Here is a 19,816-nt window from a genome sequence, read left to right as displayed (position 1 = left end):
TTTGTTAACTTTAAGGCTGATATGTAAATGGATAATTTTCTAATTGGCTGTTCATGTTAATTATCAATACCAATAAATAGGGAAGTAACTGGGCATGTTTTGAAACATATATTCATGTTTTATAATGCTACTTATAAAATTTAATTTCAAAGTTTTATATGGGCCGTGTGTGTGTGTGTGTGTGTGTGTTTATATATATATAGAACATACACACAGTAACATGGTATCAAAAAGTCTAAATATATATATGTTGGTGTTAACAAAAGAAGGTGACAGGTGTTAAACCATAACATTTATGTCCTGTAATGTGTAATGTAATAAAACAGCCACAAAGGAAAAACTGAAAATGTACATCACATGAAAGGTGCAGATGTGTACTACAGGTGAAGTGCCTAAAATAAAAGTCTTTTTTAATTTAAGGGACAAATTGGATGGGTATAGCTGTAACAAAGTAATATAATATAGCTTCACACTTATTTTCTCATTATCTATTTATTTGATACTTGCCTGAGCTCCATTAAGCCAGAGTTACTGTAAAAGCCTTATAGGATTTCTTGTAGCATTACTATTATTCCCCTCCCAATCCTTGACAGGTATATTTTAAGAGAATACAATCCATATTTCTAAAACCATTTTATTATAAAACACCAGGCACAGTAGTGTTTATGCATTAACAGCTTTGTCTGTGAATCTGACAGAAAAATACCAACAGTTCCTTTCATTGGTTTAACAGTTGCTGTGGCTCTGTTTGAAATCAACCTTTAATCCCTCTCCTGATGTAGAGAACACAAGTTCATAATTTTGTTTTAAAACTTAATTTTTTAAATTTCTTACAGACAAACATGAGCTTGAAATGACACTGCAGTTTTTTGATCTGTCGTGTTGCACCATTTACTGCTTTTTGTGCTGCAATTCAGACACAAAGCTTTGCTCAGAGTGCCCTCTTCTGCTGAAAAAGACAATCTACAGTTTGTCGTATAGGCAGTAAAGACCAGTCCCATTAATCCATGACTGGATATGAACTGTGTATCTGCATTCCAGACAAAATACTTATATTTTCTTCATATAAAAATCACCCCAATGTTTATCTTTTGCAACGAAATGCATAAATCTGTTATGAGCATGAGGGTATAAGTTTCATTTGGGCTCAGAGTATTTACAGCACCTCCTCAATATCAAAACATGAAATGCCAGATGTCCCCATACACTCTCAGAAAAAAGTCCTGTACAAGTGCATTTTTGTTCACTAAAGGCACAAACAGTAAATGTACCTTCAAAGATTCAAACAGTGGTCTTAAATTTCAACTGTGTAGACTGAAGGTGAACTACATTCTCTTTCCCAGATGGAAAGTTGACTCCTAAGTAAAACATAACAGTTTTTAAGTAGCAAAATAAAATGAAAATAGCTGTATGAAAAAATGCAAATTAAATAGAATAATGTACAAATGTTGTTTCCTAATTAAAAGTATTAAGGACATAATCTTGAGTCAAGGTTTTTCTGAGAATGAATGTTAAAAAACATATGAATACACATCATATGCTTGAACAGAAGTGTGAAAATGCTTCAAATAGTCCTAATATGTTCAACGTACCCTAAGGAAAATAAAGAGGGCTCAGAAGGAGTGTGTGTTAAGGGGAGGGGTGTGTGTGTAGTGCGGAGGGGATAGAGTGTAGAGAGAAATCGCACTCGAAAAAAAATCTGGGCTTATAAATACTCTTAAAAAGTCTTTGGTGAATTTGAATGTGAATGGTACTAAAGATGAGAATTTAAATGATTTTTTAGGCACATGATCAGTTTTCTTCTGAAGCAATGGCAAGAGCCCTTCCAGTAACAGTGAAGGAGAATAGGTCAAACATTTTCTTCACTTTGTACTTCGCTGGACATCATCAGCATCCTTCATGAAGGTTCTGTGATGCTTTTCGTGTAGTGTGTGTCTGTATGTGTGTGTGTGTGTACTGTATGCATAACTACTTCCAGCAGCAGTAACTTCACATAAAAAAATAAATTAAATCTCTCTTGTTCTGGCAATCGGCAACTATCGTGTGTAGTGTGCAGTGTGTGTGTGTGTGTGTGTGTGTGTTAAGTCCTCTCAGGTAAACACCCACTGCTGGTACCTGTCTGCTGAGTTGCAGGTGACCAGCGAGGGGTTTTCATAGCGAGCGCTGAGACACAGCCTCCTGGCCACGTTATAAAACAGCTGGTCCTGCGCAGCCACAAGAGGAAAAGAGAAAGAAGCCATTAGAGGAAGACACTGGAAAACAACACCAAAAAATAAAACTCTTATCTTTGTTAAATTTTAAATATTTAGACATTTCCAGTTCCACTCCTCATCTCCCTCATCACACACTGTGTTATCACATGTGATCTCCCATGGCTCTCAGTCACCGAAACTGAGAGGGTCAGGATAAGCACTCGACACTCAGGAGGCATCACCCTAACAGAGGGATTTTTATAGGATTCTTGTAATAAATAATAAACTTTCTGTAGCGTAATATAAGACACCTCAGTTACTACAGATTATTATAAGGGAGTAGAGCTGTATGAATAAACAATACAGCGTCACATTTCTTCACACCTGGTTATTCCGTCATTCGATTTCATAACAGCTAATGATGATTAGGACCTGAAGACTTCAAGTTAGTTTGGGTGTAAGTCGGTCCCATTTTTCTGCAAGTTTTAAGACATGCAACAGATTTTGGTGTCACATGATGTATTTTAAAATGCCACATATTCTGTACTGGAGACAAGTATAGACGATAAAGGACAATGTGCAGATCAGCCCATAACAGACCCTGGCTTTTGGACTTGCTGGCTTTTTGGCTGCTAACAGTGTGGATGGTCTTCTTTATTTTGGTCTGGAGGACACAGCGTCTGTTTCATTGAAAAAAAAGATGAACTATTGCTTCTGGACACAGTTACCAGAAAGCTTCCTTTTGCACACTGGCATGTGTGGACTTATTGCTTACAAAGTCTTGCCAACATGATACTGAGCCCCTGTGGTTACACTGACCATTCTTGACGAAGTTCTGTCTGGGGCATCAGAGATCAGGTATTCAGCTTGGTCTGCACGCTCACCCTTTACACACTGACATTTCTTTACATACTCAAATAAACACTCACATTTCTTGGATAATTTAATTGCACCACAGAGAGTAAAAAATCCAAATGGTTTCCCCATCTTTCTTTAAGGAACATTTTTAAATATTGCAGTAGGTTTCTCACTAGTAGATTCCTGAATGCTGCTTTTGTACCAAATCATAATTACAATCCCTGTAGATGTTGCCTGTTAAAAAATCATCATTATTTCACCTCATTACTTGCCCTGATTGCTCGGTGTCCAAAGCTTTTTTTATGACTTGCAGGCCTAAGTCGCATGAATGCATGTGCATTTACACATAAAATAAAGCTAATCAGACAAAACGGCTTGTGTTTACACTGTCTGCACTTAAATAAGCCACGGTAAACTTTTCCATACTTTTCTGACTTCTTCTAGGGTCATATTCTAGTACTTACTAAATGATAAGTTATTATTCTTTAAAATTATACTATAATAGATACATCAGCTATGTAAAAAAACTGTAATAAGGTAATACTTCAGCCTACACCTTTTCTGTCAGTATTTTTGTTTTGATTCTCATGTCTAGTATTGATCTACCATGTGTACTATTGATACTTGTTAATTCTGATTGTTGTGTTTTCTTTTTATGTATTTTTATGTGCATTCGTTTTGAAAAACAGAAATACTAAACTAAACTAAAGCAAAGAGCATTTATAAAATTACAAAAAGCCTAAAAACTCAATGTTACACACATTGTTCAGTAATGGAAACCTTACAATAGAAAAGGAAGAAATTAACATTAATTTAATGATATTTCAGTTCAAGTCTTGTGGGCAATTTCCATTGCTACACTTGTCATCAACACTGTGTAAAGTGCAGCTAGTGTGTAAGTAAGTAAATAAATACATAAATGGAGCAAGGATTTGATAGAATCACTGATGAATCAGTAGTAAATAGTGTAAGAAGTGCAGCAGTAATGTCAGTACCTCCCGTAGCTCCCATTTCTGTTCAGCTCCAGCGAAGGTATTTTGGCCTTTGTACTGACATTGTTCTAGTTTCACTGGCCCTTCTTTCCCATGCAGGCAAAGCTCCTTCTGAATGTTGTGTCTGATTTCATGATGCGTTGAATATTCAAAATACTGTTAGGGTATAAGAAAAACACAGTGAACACAATGAAAATAAGACGATAAGATGATCACTGACCAAGTGTGGAATAGAGGGGTGTTATTTATTAATGAGAATAAATGTAAATAACAGTGAATCCAGCTGAATTGTGGAATCAGGGACTGTATGGCTTAGGGAGAGAGCTTTAAGTTTTGAAACTTAAACAAATCTGTTGTATCTGCAAAAGCAAGCGAAATTTGATTTCTTTGATACTGGCCCTTTAAGACTTGCAACTGAAAATACATCTATGGTGCCATGAGTCATGCTGTGAGTAATTGATGTTGTGAAATACCACTAAATACACTAAGCTAACTATGTTTACACTGAGCAGAATGTTACTGACATTACACTCTGTTAGTCACTGGTCACAAACAGTGAACTGTTGATACCTGGTTGCCTCCCATGCCATGGCAGGGATACATGATAAGGGGTTTTCCACCTTCATTGTTTTCTCCAGCATCCAGACATGAGTCCTTCCCTATATTCTTTATCTGGTGAGAGAGAGAGAGAGAGAGAGATTTGACACTGAGAAAGCTAAAAGATAGAATAGATAAGAAAGAGAGAAAAGTAAGATACACTGATAGAAACAGAGAGCGAGAGAGAGAGAGAAAGAGAAGGATGAGAACAGGAGTCAGAGCTGTAAGGCCCAAGCTGTTTAAACATGAAGCCAAGCTTTCTCCAAGACCCTCTGAAGGGAGTGAGGCATAGCGGGAAACCACACCGGCCAGACACAACATTCTGTGGTCTGAAGAGGTTGGAGGCGGAGGAAGACGAAAAAGAGTAGAAGAAAAAAGCTGAAGAAATGGAGAAGCCAATTATTCTATTCATCTTAAATGTAACTCACTCTCTCTCTCTTTGTGTGTGTGTGTGTATATATATATATATATATATATATATATATATATATATATATATATATATATATTTATATATATAATATTCATACACACACACACACACACACATATACACACTTAGCTATACTTCCCTATATGTGAGACAAAAAGAATTAAAGAATGAGCAAAGTGAAAGTAAGAATTTGAGGGAGACGATCACACACACACACACACTTACTGCGCCAAACTGCAGTGGGTTTAGGTCAGGCATGAAGACCTCAGGATACACGTTCTTTAAATACCAGGAGAAGCTCTTACACTGTAGCCTCTCCCGGAGGTCTAAGCGCTTGGAGACGTCTCCGAACGATCTCTGTGAAAACAGCCCCAGACTAACATTAAGCAGGAGGATGGGGTGGGGGTTGATGATAGGGGGCTCCATTCTGAAGCCGCCTTTGATCCAAGAGGAGTTCATCTATTCTGGCTGCCCACAGGCCCTGTGTGGAACCACTTTTAAGCTGTCTTTCCTCTCAGGTTATGGACCTGTGGCTAAGTCTTGGCTACATATTGTAAAAGGGGTGAGGGATTTCCACGGTTAGAGCCATGAAAAAGCAGTAAGTCTTGGCTTGGCTTTAGGCTGAGACTCTGGCGCTGTGCCTGTGAAACCAGCTCAACATTGCGAAATGACCAAGCATTTTTCCACACCATATAAGCAGCCACAAGATTTTTACACGATTAAACAAAAGACCAAATGCAGCTGAACTGTCAGGAAATGCATTAAAGCAAAAAATATTATTGCAAATGAAACAAAACCTAAATGAAGTGAAACTCAGTCTAATTGTAAACGTACAGTATCCAGTCTTTTCTTTCTGAGTGCTGTTAAATATCCAGAGTGCATATGCAGTATAGAGTTACATACTATGCCTATTTTGGCCATCACTGCCTAAAACAAGTTATATTTCAGGGACTTTTCTGGTTAAGTAAAGGGAAGACAAATAAACATGTTATAATGGAATAAAACATACAATTTATATTGTATAATATCATTTTTCATTCCACATGCTGAGAAAAAGCTCTGAGGGTAATTATAGACCAAAAATGAAGGGACTCTAAACTCACAACCACCTCTCCCTTTCCCCGGCCTGAGGGACATATTAATGACAGTCAGATGAAAGCCCTGCTGGGGGAATGTCCTAAAACCACACTGTTTCCAGCCAGCATTGCTACAACATTCCAAAGAGGCCATGCTCAGTAACCACCAAGAGATCCTGTTAGACATTCAGTGTGACCCAGTGCACTTTATAAGTTACTGAACATCATTTCAGATCAGACACAAACATTCTAGACTTGAGAGGTTACAGTTCACGCCTAACAGTGTGTGTAGTAAACACCATTTGTAACTTTAAAAGATCTAGAAGTTCCTTGGTAAAATCTCCATAATATTTCAATTCAAGGACCAGAAATGAAGTAATGCACACAATAAAAGAAGATAAGAAACATAGCTTTACAGCCACAATAATAATAATAACACTTAAAAAGAATTTCACTCTTTGTCCCTAGTTTGTCCTAAGCTTTTCTTTATTTAATTCTCTCCATCATAGACATTATGAGCCATTTTGGACACATAAATAGCTTTTGGGGTGTTTTTAAAATCATTTTTAGTCTGTGTGTTGACCTGTGTGTCTGGAAAACTTGCCCTAAATCCACGCATTCATTACAGACTCCAATGAGAGGCTCCAAAAAACCTTTCATGATGAGACTGAGCCTGGTCTGTAGTAGCTACACAAATAATAACAGAGCTATGTAAAGAAGAACCTTAATGCCACAATCTTCTGCTTCAATCAGCAGCAGCATATACTCCCATAGTGTCAGTGCTATCAACAGGGGGTGAAAAAACACCTTTTCACAGCTATGACAAGGATGTTTATTAAATCCCCATTAGAAAATGAGATTTTGAGATCATGCTCCTAGAAGACATCAGTGCAGAACTAATGACAGCTGGAATTAGGACTAAGTGTTTAGAAACACAGCACTACCTCTTTAGCCATCTGTGCGGCCTGCTGGTTCCTGCGGTAGAAAATCTCCTTATATTCATCCATCCAGACCTCGGCCAGTCGGACTTGGTTGCGGGCAATCACCTGTGTGCCCTTGGGGAAAGTGTGAGGGCTTTTGGCTCTGAACACATGGCCCACGACCGAGCAGGGGATGATCTCCAGCTGTCCCCCACACTGCCACACCTGTAGGGAGAGAGGAAAATATGAAAGAAGTTTAAATATTTCAGATGAGAATCATTCTAATCCACTACATAACAATTATACATTAGTACATTGCATTCTCTGCATTGAGTACATTAGTACTGTCCCATAATCCAAACAGCAAACTGTGAAAAAAAAAACATCCATGGGATAAAAATGAGTCGTTCTGATTTTGTGCTGCGTCTTATGTAGATAACTGGCACTTTAGAGATGCCTGACTTCTAATATATGTCTCTCCAGTCACAGTTTTGGACCTGTCTGAGAATCTCCAATCACAGCACTGGACCCAGGTTTACGTGGGGTTTAACAGAGCAAAACAAATACAAGAAAAGACAGGAAGGAATAAGAGTGCTGAACAGGCCTTTTTAGGCAGGATAAGAAAAGTGCTGTTGTTTAACCAAAGACCGAAGAGCACCGTGTTAACATAGGTATGAAAAGGGGTATAATAACATATCCTCTTCAAAATTTGCAAGACTTTTAATGGAATCGTGAACATTTTTTATGTATTTAGCCATAATTTGTTTTGTTCCCCTTGGAGTCCTAAAATAACACATCTACTGTGTGCAGACACAAGTTCATGATGTTTATATCATCCATCACTCATGCATCCCTTTTGATATTGAGCAATATACCACTGCAAATGTGTTAAAAATAATTATGCTCTTTCTTACCCTGAAGGACATTTCAATGTTCTCTCCTCCCCAGATCTCCATCTCTTCATCATAGCTCCCAATGTGGTAGAAATAATCCTTTGAGATGGAGAAAAGTCCTCCAGCAAACGCTGGTGTTCTGTACAGCACAGAAAAGGATGAAATGAAAGAGAGTTTTTAAATAAATATATAAATATATACACACACACACACACACACAGTGGAACCTCTACCTACGAACTTGATCCGTTCCGTGACCCGGTTCGTAAGTGGAAAGGTTCGTTTCTCGAGTCAATTTTCCCCATTTAAAATAATAGAAAAGCAATTAATGGGTTCCAGCCCCCACCCCGAAAGTCACTCTTTTTGCACTGATATATGTTTACAACACTCTCAAATTAGTAAAAAAAATACATGTAGCGTTACTAAAAATAAAAAAGAAATACTGTGGAAACAGTAATAAAAAAAAATAAAAGTTTTATGTGGTTACACATCTCTACCTTGAAGACGTGACGACTGGCTGGAGGAGTAACACAGGCACTGGCTGTATGACGGGAGGTGGGGGGTGGGTGGAATAACGGAGAGTAGGCGGTGAATGTGGGGAGACGAATCGTAGATACGGCTTAACTTAGCACAAATTTCGATGTCTGCTATTTACACTAATGCTAAATTGCTAAAACTACAATGTGCTAATCTTAAAAGCTCACTCTAGTCTGGGCGCTGGGAGACTCACCTATTGGGGTCAGTGGCCATTTCCAGCCGCCGGTTCGGCGGAGGCTCGGGTTCGTTTCTAGAGTTGTGATTCGTTGGTGGAGGCAAAAAATATTCAAATGCCCGGTTCGTATCTTGGAAAGTTCGTTAGTATAGGTGTTCATTAGCAGAGGTTCCACTGTATACACTTTGTAAACGTAGTCACTGTGCAATTTCTAGTTGAGGTGGGCGGATCAATCCAAATATCAATAATATTGATACCAACGGTATTGGTATTGATCAATACTCGTGTAAATAGATCAATACCCCCCCGTCTTTTGCTGCTGCACCAGCACGTGGCGAAGACTAGCGGTATTGGTATCAGTATCGATATCAGCGATACAGGCCCTGTATTTACTTGGTATCGGATCGATACCAAAATTCCCGGTATCGCCCACCTCTAATTTCTAGGCTATAAGCCCCAGCTGAACCAGTTACCATGGGCTGTAGTTTGTACATTGTTTCTTACTTGATGGGGTAGGTTTCATCTCTGCGTCTCTGTTTTTCATATTCGGGTAGACTTTCCCAGCCAAAGGACAAGCCCCAATCAAAGTTGCCCCGATTGTGGTGCTGCGCATACGGAGAAGGCTTCATGAATTCAAACGTGTTCAGGTCGATGGTGGTGATGTCCGGACTCACCACTGCTGTGTAGTTTTGTGCTATCCTTGCCAGCAGAGGCTCCAGCCAGCCATGGAAGCACTCACCTACAAAAAACAGCATATTCAGGAGAAAAAAAATACAAGACTATGGAAGAAGTAGGAGTGAAATTCTTTTGTTTTTCCATTTATAAGTTTAGATAAATGATAAATCACTTGTTTAGGGAAGTGTATGATTCACATACTGCAGTTCTAAAAATGATTTCCAAAATAGGACCGCTAACGACCAGGCAGGACCATCAACTGTTTACCAACATTAAAAAGGGTTACATTTTTTCAATTTCACAGAGAATATAGAAGGTAATTTATTCAGAAGTTAATAACCCTTGAATACATCTCCCAATCCTTACAATCTGAGAAGACTATAGATCTGAAAGAATGTGCAAATATCGAGGAACTTGTACTGAGTAAAGGAAATAGACAAAGAAAACAATTTGAAGAAAACGAATAAATAAATAAATAAATAAATAAATAAATAAATAAATAAGAAATAGAATAAGACATATTTGCAATTAAATTAAAGAAGCATGTGGTGTTCCCACAGTATGATGCAGAGAATGCAACCAATTTCTAAGACTGAACTTTAAAAATGTTGTGTGGAAAGGTATTCTAGATTTCTTTGGAAAGTCTCTGAAAGTCTCTCTAAAAGAATGCAAGCTGTAACAAAGTGAAATGGTGGACACGTTAGAAATTATAATGTTGCAAGGTAATATTTAGAAAGCCTTTAGCCATATTCAGGATTTATGGTGGTTAAAGCTAGGTGAAATATCCATTTTAATAGTTGAATTTGACTTGTAGACACAGTGAATATAAACATAATCTATAAAGACAACTCTACTTAGGTGTGTTGTGGCAGATGAGCATAGGTTCTGACCACAACCATGTGCCAAAACATCTCAATCGTGTCACATTATCCTGGTTCGGCTCTAGTGACCCTTGCTCGTTAGGCACTGGTGAATGTGGCCAAACATTTCTTAAATAGCACAAACTGTGGGTGAAACCACTCAGCATAACAGGAGCCTAAAGCAAAGCTGCATGATACAGAGCTGCATTCTTTCCCAGTGAGAGGCGTCATCATCAACCTCGGATAAGTTGGCTGTTTGTTTTGCTCGAAGAGAAGCCCAGCAGTGGTTTGTGGCTGAAAGTGCTATAAACTACAGTGTCGGAGTATATGACTGTGGAAATGGCGGAGTGACCCTGACAGCCCCAAACTCATGATGACTCAGTATTTTCCTCACATCACATATATGCACTCACAGTGTGCGTCCAGGAAGGTGAGAGTGTCGCCGGTGGCAACTGAGGCTCCCAGCAGACGAGCAGTAATGAGGCCTTTCCTCTCGAGCTGCCGCACCACCCTCACAATGTGCAGCTGCTTCAGATACTCATCCAACTCTTCTTTCAGTCTCTCTGTAACAGAGCAAGAATATATATATATTTATTCTTTTTATCAATAGTTAGTCTTATTGATATTATTGTAATATAGCTATAGAATATATATATTCTCTTTTCTAAGAAATTTAAACTTTGAGCTTTATGTTACTTTTTATTGATGCATTTCTCTTAACATTTACAGCTAAAACCAGGCTGGATCTGTGACAGGAACGGATCAGACCTTTTTTTTTCCCAGAGAGAATTCTCTGATGATTATTGGTAAGAAATTATCAGTGTTTCTTCTCTATTTCTTACCCCTTATAAGCTATATATAAATGACTTGTAATAGGGTTGTTTTCATTTTGACTCGACTCCATACTGAATTTAAAACAATGACTGACGTTCTTTATAAAACGTTACCTTTAGATTTTATATTTCTTCATCGACAAGTAACTAGACGAATGATTGCATTCTTTAATGAAATGGTCAGTATTTTACTGTCTTTTAAGTTCTTCTAGAAATGTCGCTGAAACAAACAGAAGGCAACACCAATCAAAAAGGAATATAAAATTCTGTATGTACTACACTTTATGGGACGCATCAGGGTCTAAAAGTCACTGGATGATTTTGTTAACACTGTATATGTCTGCACATATTAACATTATAACCTTTATTCTGTGGCATTTGTCACAGTTCCCTATGTGGCCCAAGTTAGTTAGTGGGCAGAGCCATGTACATTTGCTCCCAGTACAACAACAGATATTTTATACCATTTTTTGGAACGATCTTAGCTTAAAAAAGTACAAATCCATTTCCAAAAACATTGGGACATTGTGTGAAACCCAATAAAAACATGAAGCTGTAATTTGGAAATTCTCTTGAACCTTTGTGTAACTAACATTATTACAAAGAAGGATTTCAATGGGTTTGAGAGTACTTCCAAAAAACGCTGTCATTTCAACTGTCAACTGCTGCATCAAGAACCACAACTCAAAAGGAGTGACTTGGTGTGTGAAGGCACTGATGTGGAGTTTACTGGGATTTAAGAGAACATCTTTTCCTTGGAAGTCCATGCCACAACTAAAGTATCCAATTAAAACTGTATTTTAGTAATGTAAACACAATCAAGATGTTCTGTGAAATCATTGGAAATATTTCCTTTATAACTTTGTTGTCAGTTAAATAAATGTTAAAGAGAACGAACAAAAATGTACCGTTTTTCTGGAAATGGATTTTGTACACACAACTGTTGCTGTGCTGATTCGGGAGGGGGCCTGTGTGTTGTAAATGTCCTCTATCATCCCCATGTGTCTGTTAAGCCCCATGAAATGTGGTGTGTGTTCGGCGTGCACTTGGTGAGCCTTTGTAAAGGGTAAAGACGAGTAAATAAAAACCGTTGTGGTTCAAATGATCATAACGGCAAATGCAAACAACACTACAATATGTAAAGATAAGCCCATATAGGGCACATGGAAACGTTTTACACTGAATCTGAGCAAACTGGCTTAAAAACCTACAGCTGGCCTTCCTTAGTGTAAACTGACACTGTGTTAGTGAGTGAGAAAGAAGTACAGAGGCAGAGAAACAGAGGGAAAGTAAACAATAGAGAACAGCCTAGGATTGCGGTTCTTAATCCGGGTAGTGGAGTCCATGTTCTACATATTTTTGGTATTCCTCTTAGTCTAACACAGTCTAATTAGCTAATTATTAAGCCAATGCAAAAACAAACAAACAAAAAAATACACTCGTATATGAGACATTAAAAAAACGTCTGCCTGAAAGAATATAAAAATGTGATCACAAAAGTATTTCTTCTGTTTTAATGCAATACCTTTAAATTTAAACATCTGCTGATGGAGAAAACTACATCTCCACAACCAAGAATGGACAGAGAAGCAAAAAAGAGCTGCTATATTTTGTGAAAGAACATTTTGAACTAAACTGGGGATCGTAAATAATAAAGAAACAAAACAATACTTTATAGTATTACACTGCTTTCTTATTAAAATACTTTATAAAAATATAGACTGCAGTAACTTAAGTACAGTATACAAATATATATGTTGTGTATTCTCTGAGATAAAGGTCATTTTTGCTGAACCAAATTAAATGGCCTTACTTTATATTTACATCATGTGGAAGCTACTTAATTATTAAAAATATATATATATTTAAAGTTTAATTTCTACAATCATTTTCTCAACTTATTTAATACATGTTCACCACCAAGAGGAGGGTCCAGTCTGGTGAGGAGTATAAACCAGGGCACAGTTTCTCAAATAAATCTTAGTGTTGCGATCATTTTAACAGGGAGAGAGTGTCTGAAGTCATGTGAAGATTTGTGGATAAGACTGGGGACCCCTGTTCTAAGGCATGACTCCAAGCATCACTTGTGGCACTTATTAGAATTTGCAATAACATAAAGGAGTTAGGGAGCAACAAATGAGAGCGACAGAGAGAGGGAGAGAACCAGAGAGAGAGGGGAGCATACTGATTCACATTCCCTGTGGCAATCTGCCAGTCCCTGCCTGAGTGCTCTCTGGGTGTTCAGCCTGGGGAACACTTTTATGACTGAATCCTAACAGTGAGGCTGCTCCTTGCAGGTGATTGAGAGAAGACTGCAGTGTGCAAAGTATGCCGTGTTCCCTGTAGGCTCATTTTCTTTCTCGTCCTCTCAGCCTGAGGCCAGTTCTACAAGCTATAGCATCTGTCTCCCACTAAACACCCCCATGGTCGCTACAAAAGCCCCTGAAGGAAAGCTTTCATGAGCCGTTCCGCTTCCTGCCCCATAGCTCTTCATGAGCCAGGGGTATCTAAAGCCCAGATAGAGCGGTTACACCATAGGCCCCCTGAATGTAAGCAGAGCTCATAGAACCACCAGGGTGGGCCTGCAGTGCTGGATCCTTTTGGCTAGATACCGTCTGTGCTGGCATCATCCACCAGGATCACCTCCTTGAGGAGCAGGGCAGGAGAAGTATGGAGCACACTGTAGACTGTCCGCAGCAACGTGCTCCACGCCTCATTGTGGAACACGATGATCACACTTGTGGTCGGCAAAGGAGGGCAGCGCCGGAATGTCTGCTCTATGCATCTGAAGTGGAGAGAGGGAGGGAGAGGGAGAGGGAGAGAGAGATGAAACAATGGTGAGACAGAGTATGAGAGGTCCGTGCTGTTCTTTCACAGCTATAAAAGCAGGGTGTGCTACCATAAGGTGAATGTATCCGTGAAAAATGTGTGGTGCACTGGATGATGGACAATCTTTACAACAGAAAGGAACAATAAAATCGGGCTTGGTGCTCTGTAAATTGCCCAGTTAATATAATAGGGACAAGAAGAGACTCGTTTAATTAGCCAAACAAAACGGAACCTCTTCCTCCTCTGCTAGTTCTCTCTTAAATCAGCTGCATTGACTGGGCAGACGTGCTGAAACAATGTCTGTGGAAAATGCCAGTCTGTGGCTTTTCAGAGCTGCCTTCAATAACAGCAGACGCCAAATCTACAAAGTGTTTCAAGACTTCCATCTCCTGGAAATAGAAGCATGCATGTTATTATTTCTTTTCCAAATGGTGGTCTATACATCCATTCTTTTATTATCTGTTAGTAAAGGTTTGATGAGAATCAGATTTAATAGCCAGCTCTTACAAAGTCTACCACTGATTACATTAACACACCACTAGATGGCGCTACATTTACAAGTCAACCAAAAATGACGTTCTAAAATAGCGCTAGATTGAATTACACATTCAAACAAGAGCCAAATGCAATAGTGTCTGTAATGTATTTCCAGTAGCCTACAGCTTATTAATCATCGCATACAGTGGTGTATTTTTTTAAATATAAAAGCAGAGCAAAAGCAGACCAATCTTTCTTTTTTTTTTTTTACTTGCAGACAAATTTCTTGACTCTGCCAAAAGTCACATAATAAATTCTATAATGTTAGGCATTATTCATCTACTAAGAAGACTTTAGTCCTAACTGCTTAGTTGTAGCATTAACATAGTTCAAGAGGCTTTGACATAGCTGTACATCACACTTTAAACTGAATAAATGTAAATATTTAATTGTGGAATCCCTTTGTGGAGAATTAAAAATTATAACACCTTTAGTGTTGTAGCGTGTATTTAATTCACTCAGAAACTGTGTATCAAGGGTCTCAAAGATTTTGAGCATTTGGAAAAGCAGTGCTGATGGGGAAAGGTGAGATAAATCACTGGTGCATGATGATGTAGAAACCCTTATAGAGGTGGGCTAAAACTATATTTTGATGGATGGTTTGGCTTTTAAAATGGTATGGTATTTAGTGTGTGAAGTGTCCTTCAGAGTAACTCACGTCAAAATAACAAAGCAGCTCAAAAAAAAGGTTTAATAACTGCTTAAAATCCTAGTCTGAACACTAATCACATTCACATAATTTTCCTCTAATCACAAACACAGTTGCTCAGTCAAAACACATTAGCTGTCCAAAGCGCTGCACTAGATATACCGAGTTAATGTTCCTGACATATAATGAAAGCTTAAATCTCATTAGCTTTGTGCAAACCACAAGCCTAAACCATCACACATTATAAAGTAGTTAAAAAGATCTCTAACTGTACGGTGACCAGATCTGAGTTGGTGAAAAAGAGGACACGGCCTGGGGGGGCGGGGTTTATGTCACGCTCCTCGGTGCCGTTGTATGCTTAGCTGAACCTGTGTGTACTTTTAGGTCCTTTACACCTTTATTTGCTACACAAAACATGGGAATTTCTTTTTTAATTCGTCCAAGAACTTACATTTCCGTTTCGGCATAGCTGCTCGAGATGAGGGTAGGTACCTGAGATTTGTCTGACGTAAATAAGGACTACTGACGTGCAGACTGACCAATTAAATGTTTACAGAGAAGGTTATCGACCAATAACGGTAGCTCTACAGTCAGAGCGTCCAATCAGAAGATTTTAGGCTACTTCACCCCGCCCCCTGTGGTGAAGTAGCCTACTCCGATTGGTTCGCTTCTCACTCAAGCGAACCAATCGGAGTAGGGGAGGGCGGGACTAGTTTGTGAACGAAACTTCTCGAAGTTCTATGTAAGCTCTAGAAAAACAAAATCCCGGACGTTTGTGAAATTCCGCCCGGACATTTTTTAAGTCTAAAAAAGAGGACATGTCCGGGTAAAAGAGGACGTCTGGTCACCCTATCTAACTCGCTAATGTTTTACTGACACATTATCAACTGACTTTACATATGGACACTGTTAGGGTTCTAGACTGCAGCTACAACTGTGCATTATATTTTTGGCCATTTTAAGAAAAAAAAAAATACGTCGTGAGGATAGAGAGGAGAAAAAAAAAACACATTATCAGTAGGAATATCACTTTACAGCACAATGATGGTGGGCTACCTACTCTGGGGGTCTGGTATCAGGGCCGAGGTCTCTGCTGAGGGAGATGCGATCACTAGCGTACAGGTTAAAGCAGTGTTTTTCTTCTCCATGTTCCTTCTCCTTTTGCTCCTCTGGACTCAGGTTATCAGTGTTAAAGGCTTTCCCTGAGGCCCCCGGAGCACTGGGGTTTTGCAGGGGTCTCTCCAGCACTGGCCTCAGCTCAGCAGCCGTGTAGTAGCCGGACAGACACGGCTGGCTGACCCCGCTCTCCTGCTGCCTGACCGGTGCTCTGATCTGCATCTTTGGCATGGCATCCCTGAAGTTATTCACTGCCCCCATTACCATGCCCAGCACGGCATCCCGTTTCCCCACGATCCCCCTCAGCCATGGCTCCTCCTCCTTCTGTGGACCCTGACTGACTACCTCTCTCTGCATCAGGAATACAAACGTCACAAACACCAGGGCTACCATGGCCAGCTTCCATGGATGCAAGCGCCTTCGCAGGAGCCTGCGAAACACAGTCATTCTTTTGTGGTGGGAAGGAACAGAGGCGTGTGTGTGTGTGTGTGTGGTTAGAATGCTGCAGACAAAGCTTCACCTGACACACACCCTCTGAGTAACATCATTGACTACTAAACCTGTAAACAAAAAAAAAGAGAGAAAGAATTAAGAAAGGCCATGACAAACATAATCATTGCTGTAATCACAACCATGAGGGCATTACTCAATTACAGTTCTAAGAACAGTGTAATCTTGAAAGACAAGCCTACTTAAACAACTTCTGTGTATAAGTTTAGCAGAAAAAACCTTTCATTTATTTTGCTCCAATTGCAGCCTCTAAGTTATCCAAAATAAATGTTTTCACTGACATTTAAGATCTTTTTTTAGAGTGGCCGAGAAGGGATTCTGCAGGAGAGAGACATATTTTCATGAGCACATTATGTCTTGTTATATGTCCTCTAGGAATTTTCTGTGCCGGTTACTTATTCCCAAAATCACAACTTGTCACTAAAGCCAGTGGGAAAAGCTATTGATAATATTTAAGATTACAAGGGTCTGTGCTCTCTGCACTTTGCAGCACATATGGCAAATTAAATTAGTGCACTGAAAGCCACAGACTTTCAGCAAGGTATAGAATGGCAGTTGTGATTTCTGAGAGATTCCACTACTGGGGTGTGCTTTGTGCTCCACTTAAATTACATATCATCACAGTCCAAATAAAAACATGTATCTCTCAAAAAGTAACTTTACAGTCTTCTTAACTTTTCATGAAAGTCTATGTAAAAAGATTAATTCCAAGTAACGAGTAAATCTACTGAAAAAAGTTGTTTTGGTTGGATTCCTCAGCATTTGCCGAACTCTGTTACGTGAACACAGTCATCCCTGTTAGATATCTGCAGTTTGTAAAAGTCACTTATATAATTTTGCATTGTTCCAATTTTCTGAGGATCATGAGGATGAGACATTTTATTATTTATTTATTTATTTATTTTTACGTTATGCCCTGTGATGTTTTGGGATAGATGGATGAGGCCACTTGAAAAGTTCAACCCTTACACTTTGTTTTAATTTATGCTGCAATGCCCATTAGTGTAAGCCCTTGTAAAACAAATGAGTAATTAATACTGACCTGAGCTGACACATACTTTGATGATTAAAGTAATGTTACGTATGATTCAGTGTTAAAAAGGCAGAAACAAATTTAATATTTTAAAGGGCTGTAAGAGCTCAGATGAATTTTGAAGCATGAATCACCCTTAAAATCCGGTCTCCAACTTGTCAGTGTTATCCTTCAAGAGATTGTCAGTGGTGATAATGACACACAGCCTTACCCGCATATCTGCCAGAATGGACCGTACAAATAAAGATAATCCAAGGTTTCGACGAGTCCTCAGTGGTACCATCCACAACAGTAATCCCGAACCTGCAGAGACCACCGTATAATAATCCCACCGTAACTCTCAGCAATCCAATCTAGACTCTACACTTCCGTCTCGCTGGACCAGGTGTGCTGCTCTCAGGTAGAGGGCGGGGACAAACTCCTGTCGCACATGCGTAGTAGAAACACGTCCTCACCCATCCAAGCCAAAGCGTAACTTCAGTCTAATCGTAGATTGATGAAACCAAATCCACAGCATCGCTTCGGGATTAACAGCTCAGCTTTGAAAAAAAAAAAAAAAAAACATGCGAAAAATGATGAAAGAACAGCTGCTGATGTGTATTCCTCTGTGCCTTTTTAATTAAATCTAAACAAATAATAACCCTAAGTACTTCAGAATGGCTCTCGAGGAGTGTCCAGCCTCGGTGACTCTGGAGGCTGTAAATGAACAGCGGTGTTAGAGCAAAGTTAAATGAACCCGGTTTTTACTGCATACACTCCCTCAAAGCTGCTGCTGAGACTCAGAGCGGTTCTTTTTCCACCCGTATCCCGACATGCCCTGCCTCCTGTGTTCTGGTTGGTTTTTGTGATAATATCCCACGCCCATTGCATAAAATACTAACAAATAAAAGAAGCGGAAACGACTTTCTAATGACCAATCAGCGTTTAAGGGGGCGGGGTTTCCTGAAAACCGGTGGTGAAACAACGCCAACCGCATCAAATCACTTTCCCTCAAACTAGTGGTAGGAAATATAAATGAATCCAGACGGGAAACTTTGAATAACCTGTAGTCGAACCAAAAAAGGTCTAAGACGGTTACAAAAGCGGCAAGTCGATGTCGAAAAATCAAACAAACGAAAATAAAAACTGTCCAACACAACAGTAATGTGAAAAGACGTTTGTTAGTAACGTTAACAGTTGGCCGTTAGCAGCAGCTTCTCGCGGGGGTCTGCATCTCTTAGCAACCGCGGAGTGACACGCACCCACAACAGTGGACGAGGAAAAATAAACCCCTAAAACCAACACCGTGAAAGTTAACGCTCAAGTGTTAAACATAATGTCGTGTAAAACTTTTTTTTCCTGTTTTTAATCCACCATGCTGTATTTTGTCGTGTCTCTGAACACATGGAGTGGATGACGTGCTCGGAGCGAGGGGAGTAAAGAGAGCGGACACAGAGAAACCGCTGCTGGGTGGCTTTCACCTCAGCTACAGGCGAACAGCCTTTCCATAGGGGAATCCACCGTAAATGTACCCCCCGTCAGTTCTCACTGGCATATTCACTGAAATAATCCAGCTGAAGAGGTGCTGCTTATATACAGTTAAGGAAGTATAAACTGATACACTGCTGGCGCCTGAGCGAACGTGTCATGAAAACCTATGCTCCCGCACTCCCCTCTCTGTTGTAGATGTAATCAAGTGCTGATACATTGCAACACCGAGTCCCTAATTAGTGAAACATTCCTCACACAGAGAAAACTAAATACAACAAAGAGCCAGTGGTTCAGTAGCGTAAGGCAGAGTGGACGCTTTGGGAATGGAAAGAGTTTTGTAGCCTCAAAAGCATTTCACCATTATAGGGGAATTCCACTTAATAAAACATATTCGGATAAATAAATAGTTAAGATGAAGGCATTGGAGGTTTTGATATGAAATTCTTTTTTTTATCCATTCTACCCACTGTTTTATTCAACACATTCATGCTTATGAGCACCTTTGAATAGCCAATCCACCTACCACCATGTGTTTGGGCTGTGGGAACACACCAAACTACTTACAGACCATCTCCCAAGGAGGGGCTTTACCCCACAACCCTACCTATTGTGCTATTGGTTGTTGGCTACA

At 39.4% G+C, this 19,816-nt stretch overlaps 1 protein-coding gene across 1 annotated transcript; it reads right to left on the bottom strand.

The window, feature by feature from the left end:
- Positions 1-535: 535 nt before the first annotated feature.
- On the bottom strand, positions 536-18,829 carry galnt3 (UDP-N-acetyl-alpha-D-galactosamine:polypeptide N-acetylgalactosaminyltransferase 3 (GalNAc-T3)). The gene is made up of 12 exons (XM_066686876.1): positions 18,366-18,829; positions 17,927-18,254; positions 16,117-16,732; positions 13,654-13,826; positions 10,622-10,771; positions 9,178-9,412; positions 7,983-8,100; positions 7,093-7,293; positions 5,298-5,429; positions 4,613-4,714; positions 4,046-4,198; positions 536-2,204 (listed from the first exon to the last, which is right to left on the bottom strand). Exons 3-12 carry the CDS (start codon positions 16,617-16,619, stop codon positions 2,091-2,093), a joined length of 1,881 nt encoding a protein of 626 aa, XP_066542973.1. The 5' UTR covers positions 16,620-16,732; positions 17,927-18,254; positions 18,366-18,829; the 3' UTR covers positions 536-2,090.
- Positions 18,830-19,816: the final 987 nt, after the last annotated feature.

This window comes from Hoplias malabaricus, chromosome 12 (assembly GCF_029633855.1).
Source record: "Hoplias malabaricus isolate fHopMal1 chromosome 12, fHopMal1.hap1, whole genome shotgun sequence".
NCBI classification, from domain to species: domain Eukaryota; kingdom Metazoa; phylum Chordata; class Actinopteri; order Characiformes; family Erythrinidae; genus Hoplias; species Hoplias malabaricus.
The sequence above is the reverse complement of the archived record's forward strand: the minus strand, read 5'-3'. Positions and strand labels throughout refer to the sequence as shown.

What these genes read in the sequence shown, in the direction of transcription:
- galnt3 (XM_066686876.1), bottom strand. Translation starts at nt 16,619, where the DNA reads ATGACTGTGTTTCGCAGGCTCCTGCGAAGGCGCTTGCATCCATGGAAG. An exon ending in GGATGATGCCAGCACAGACG is followed by an intron (nt 10,772 to 13,653) that starts GTATCTAGCCAA and finishes GCTCTGTTACAG; the next exon opens with AGAGACTGAAAGAAGAGTTG. An exon ending in ACATTGAAATGTCCTTCAGG is followed by an intron (nt 7,294 to 7,982) that starts GTAAGAAAGAGC and finishes CTCTCCCTACAG; the next exon opens with GTGTGGCAGTGTGGGGGACA.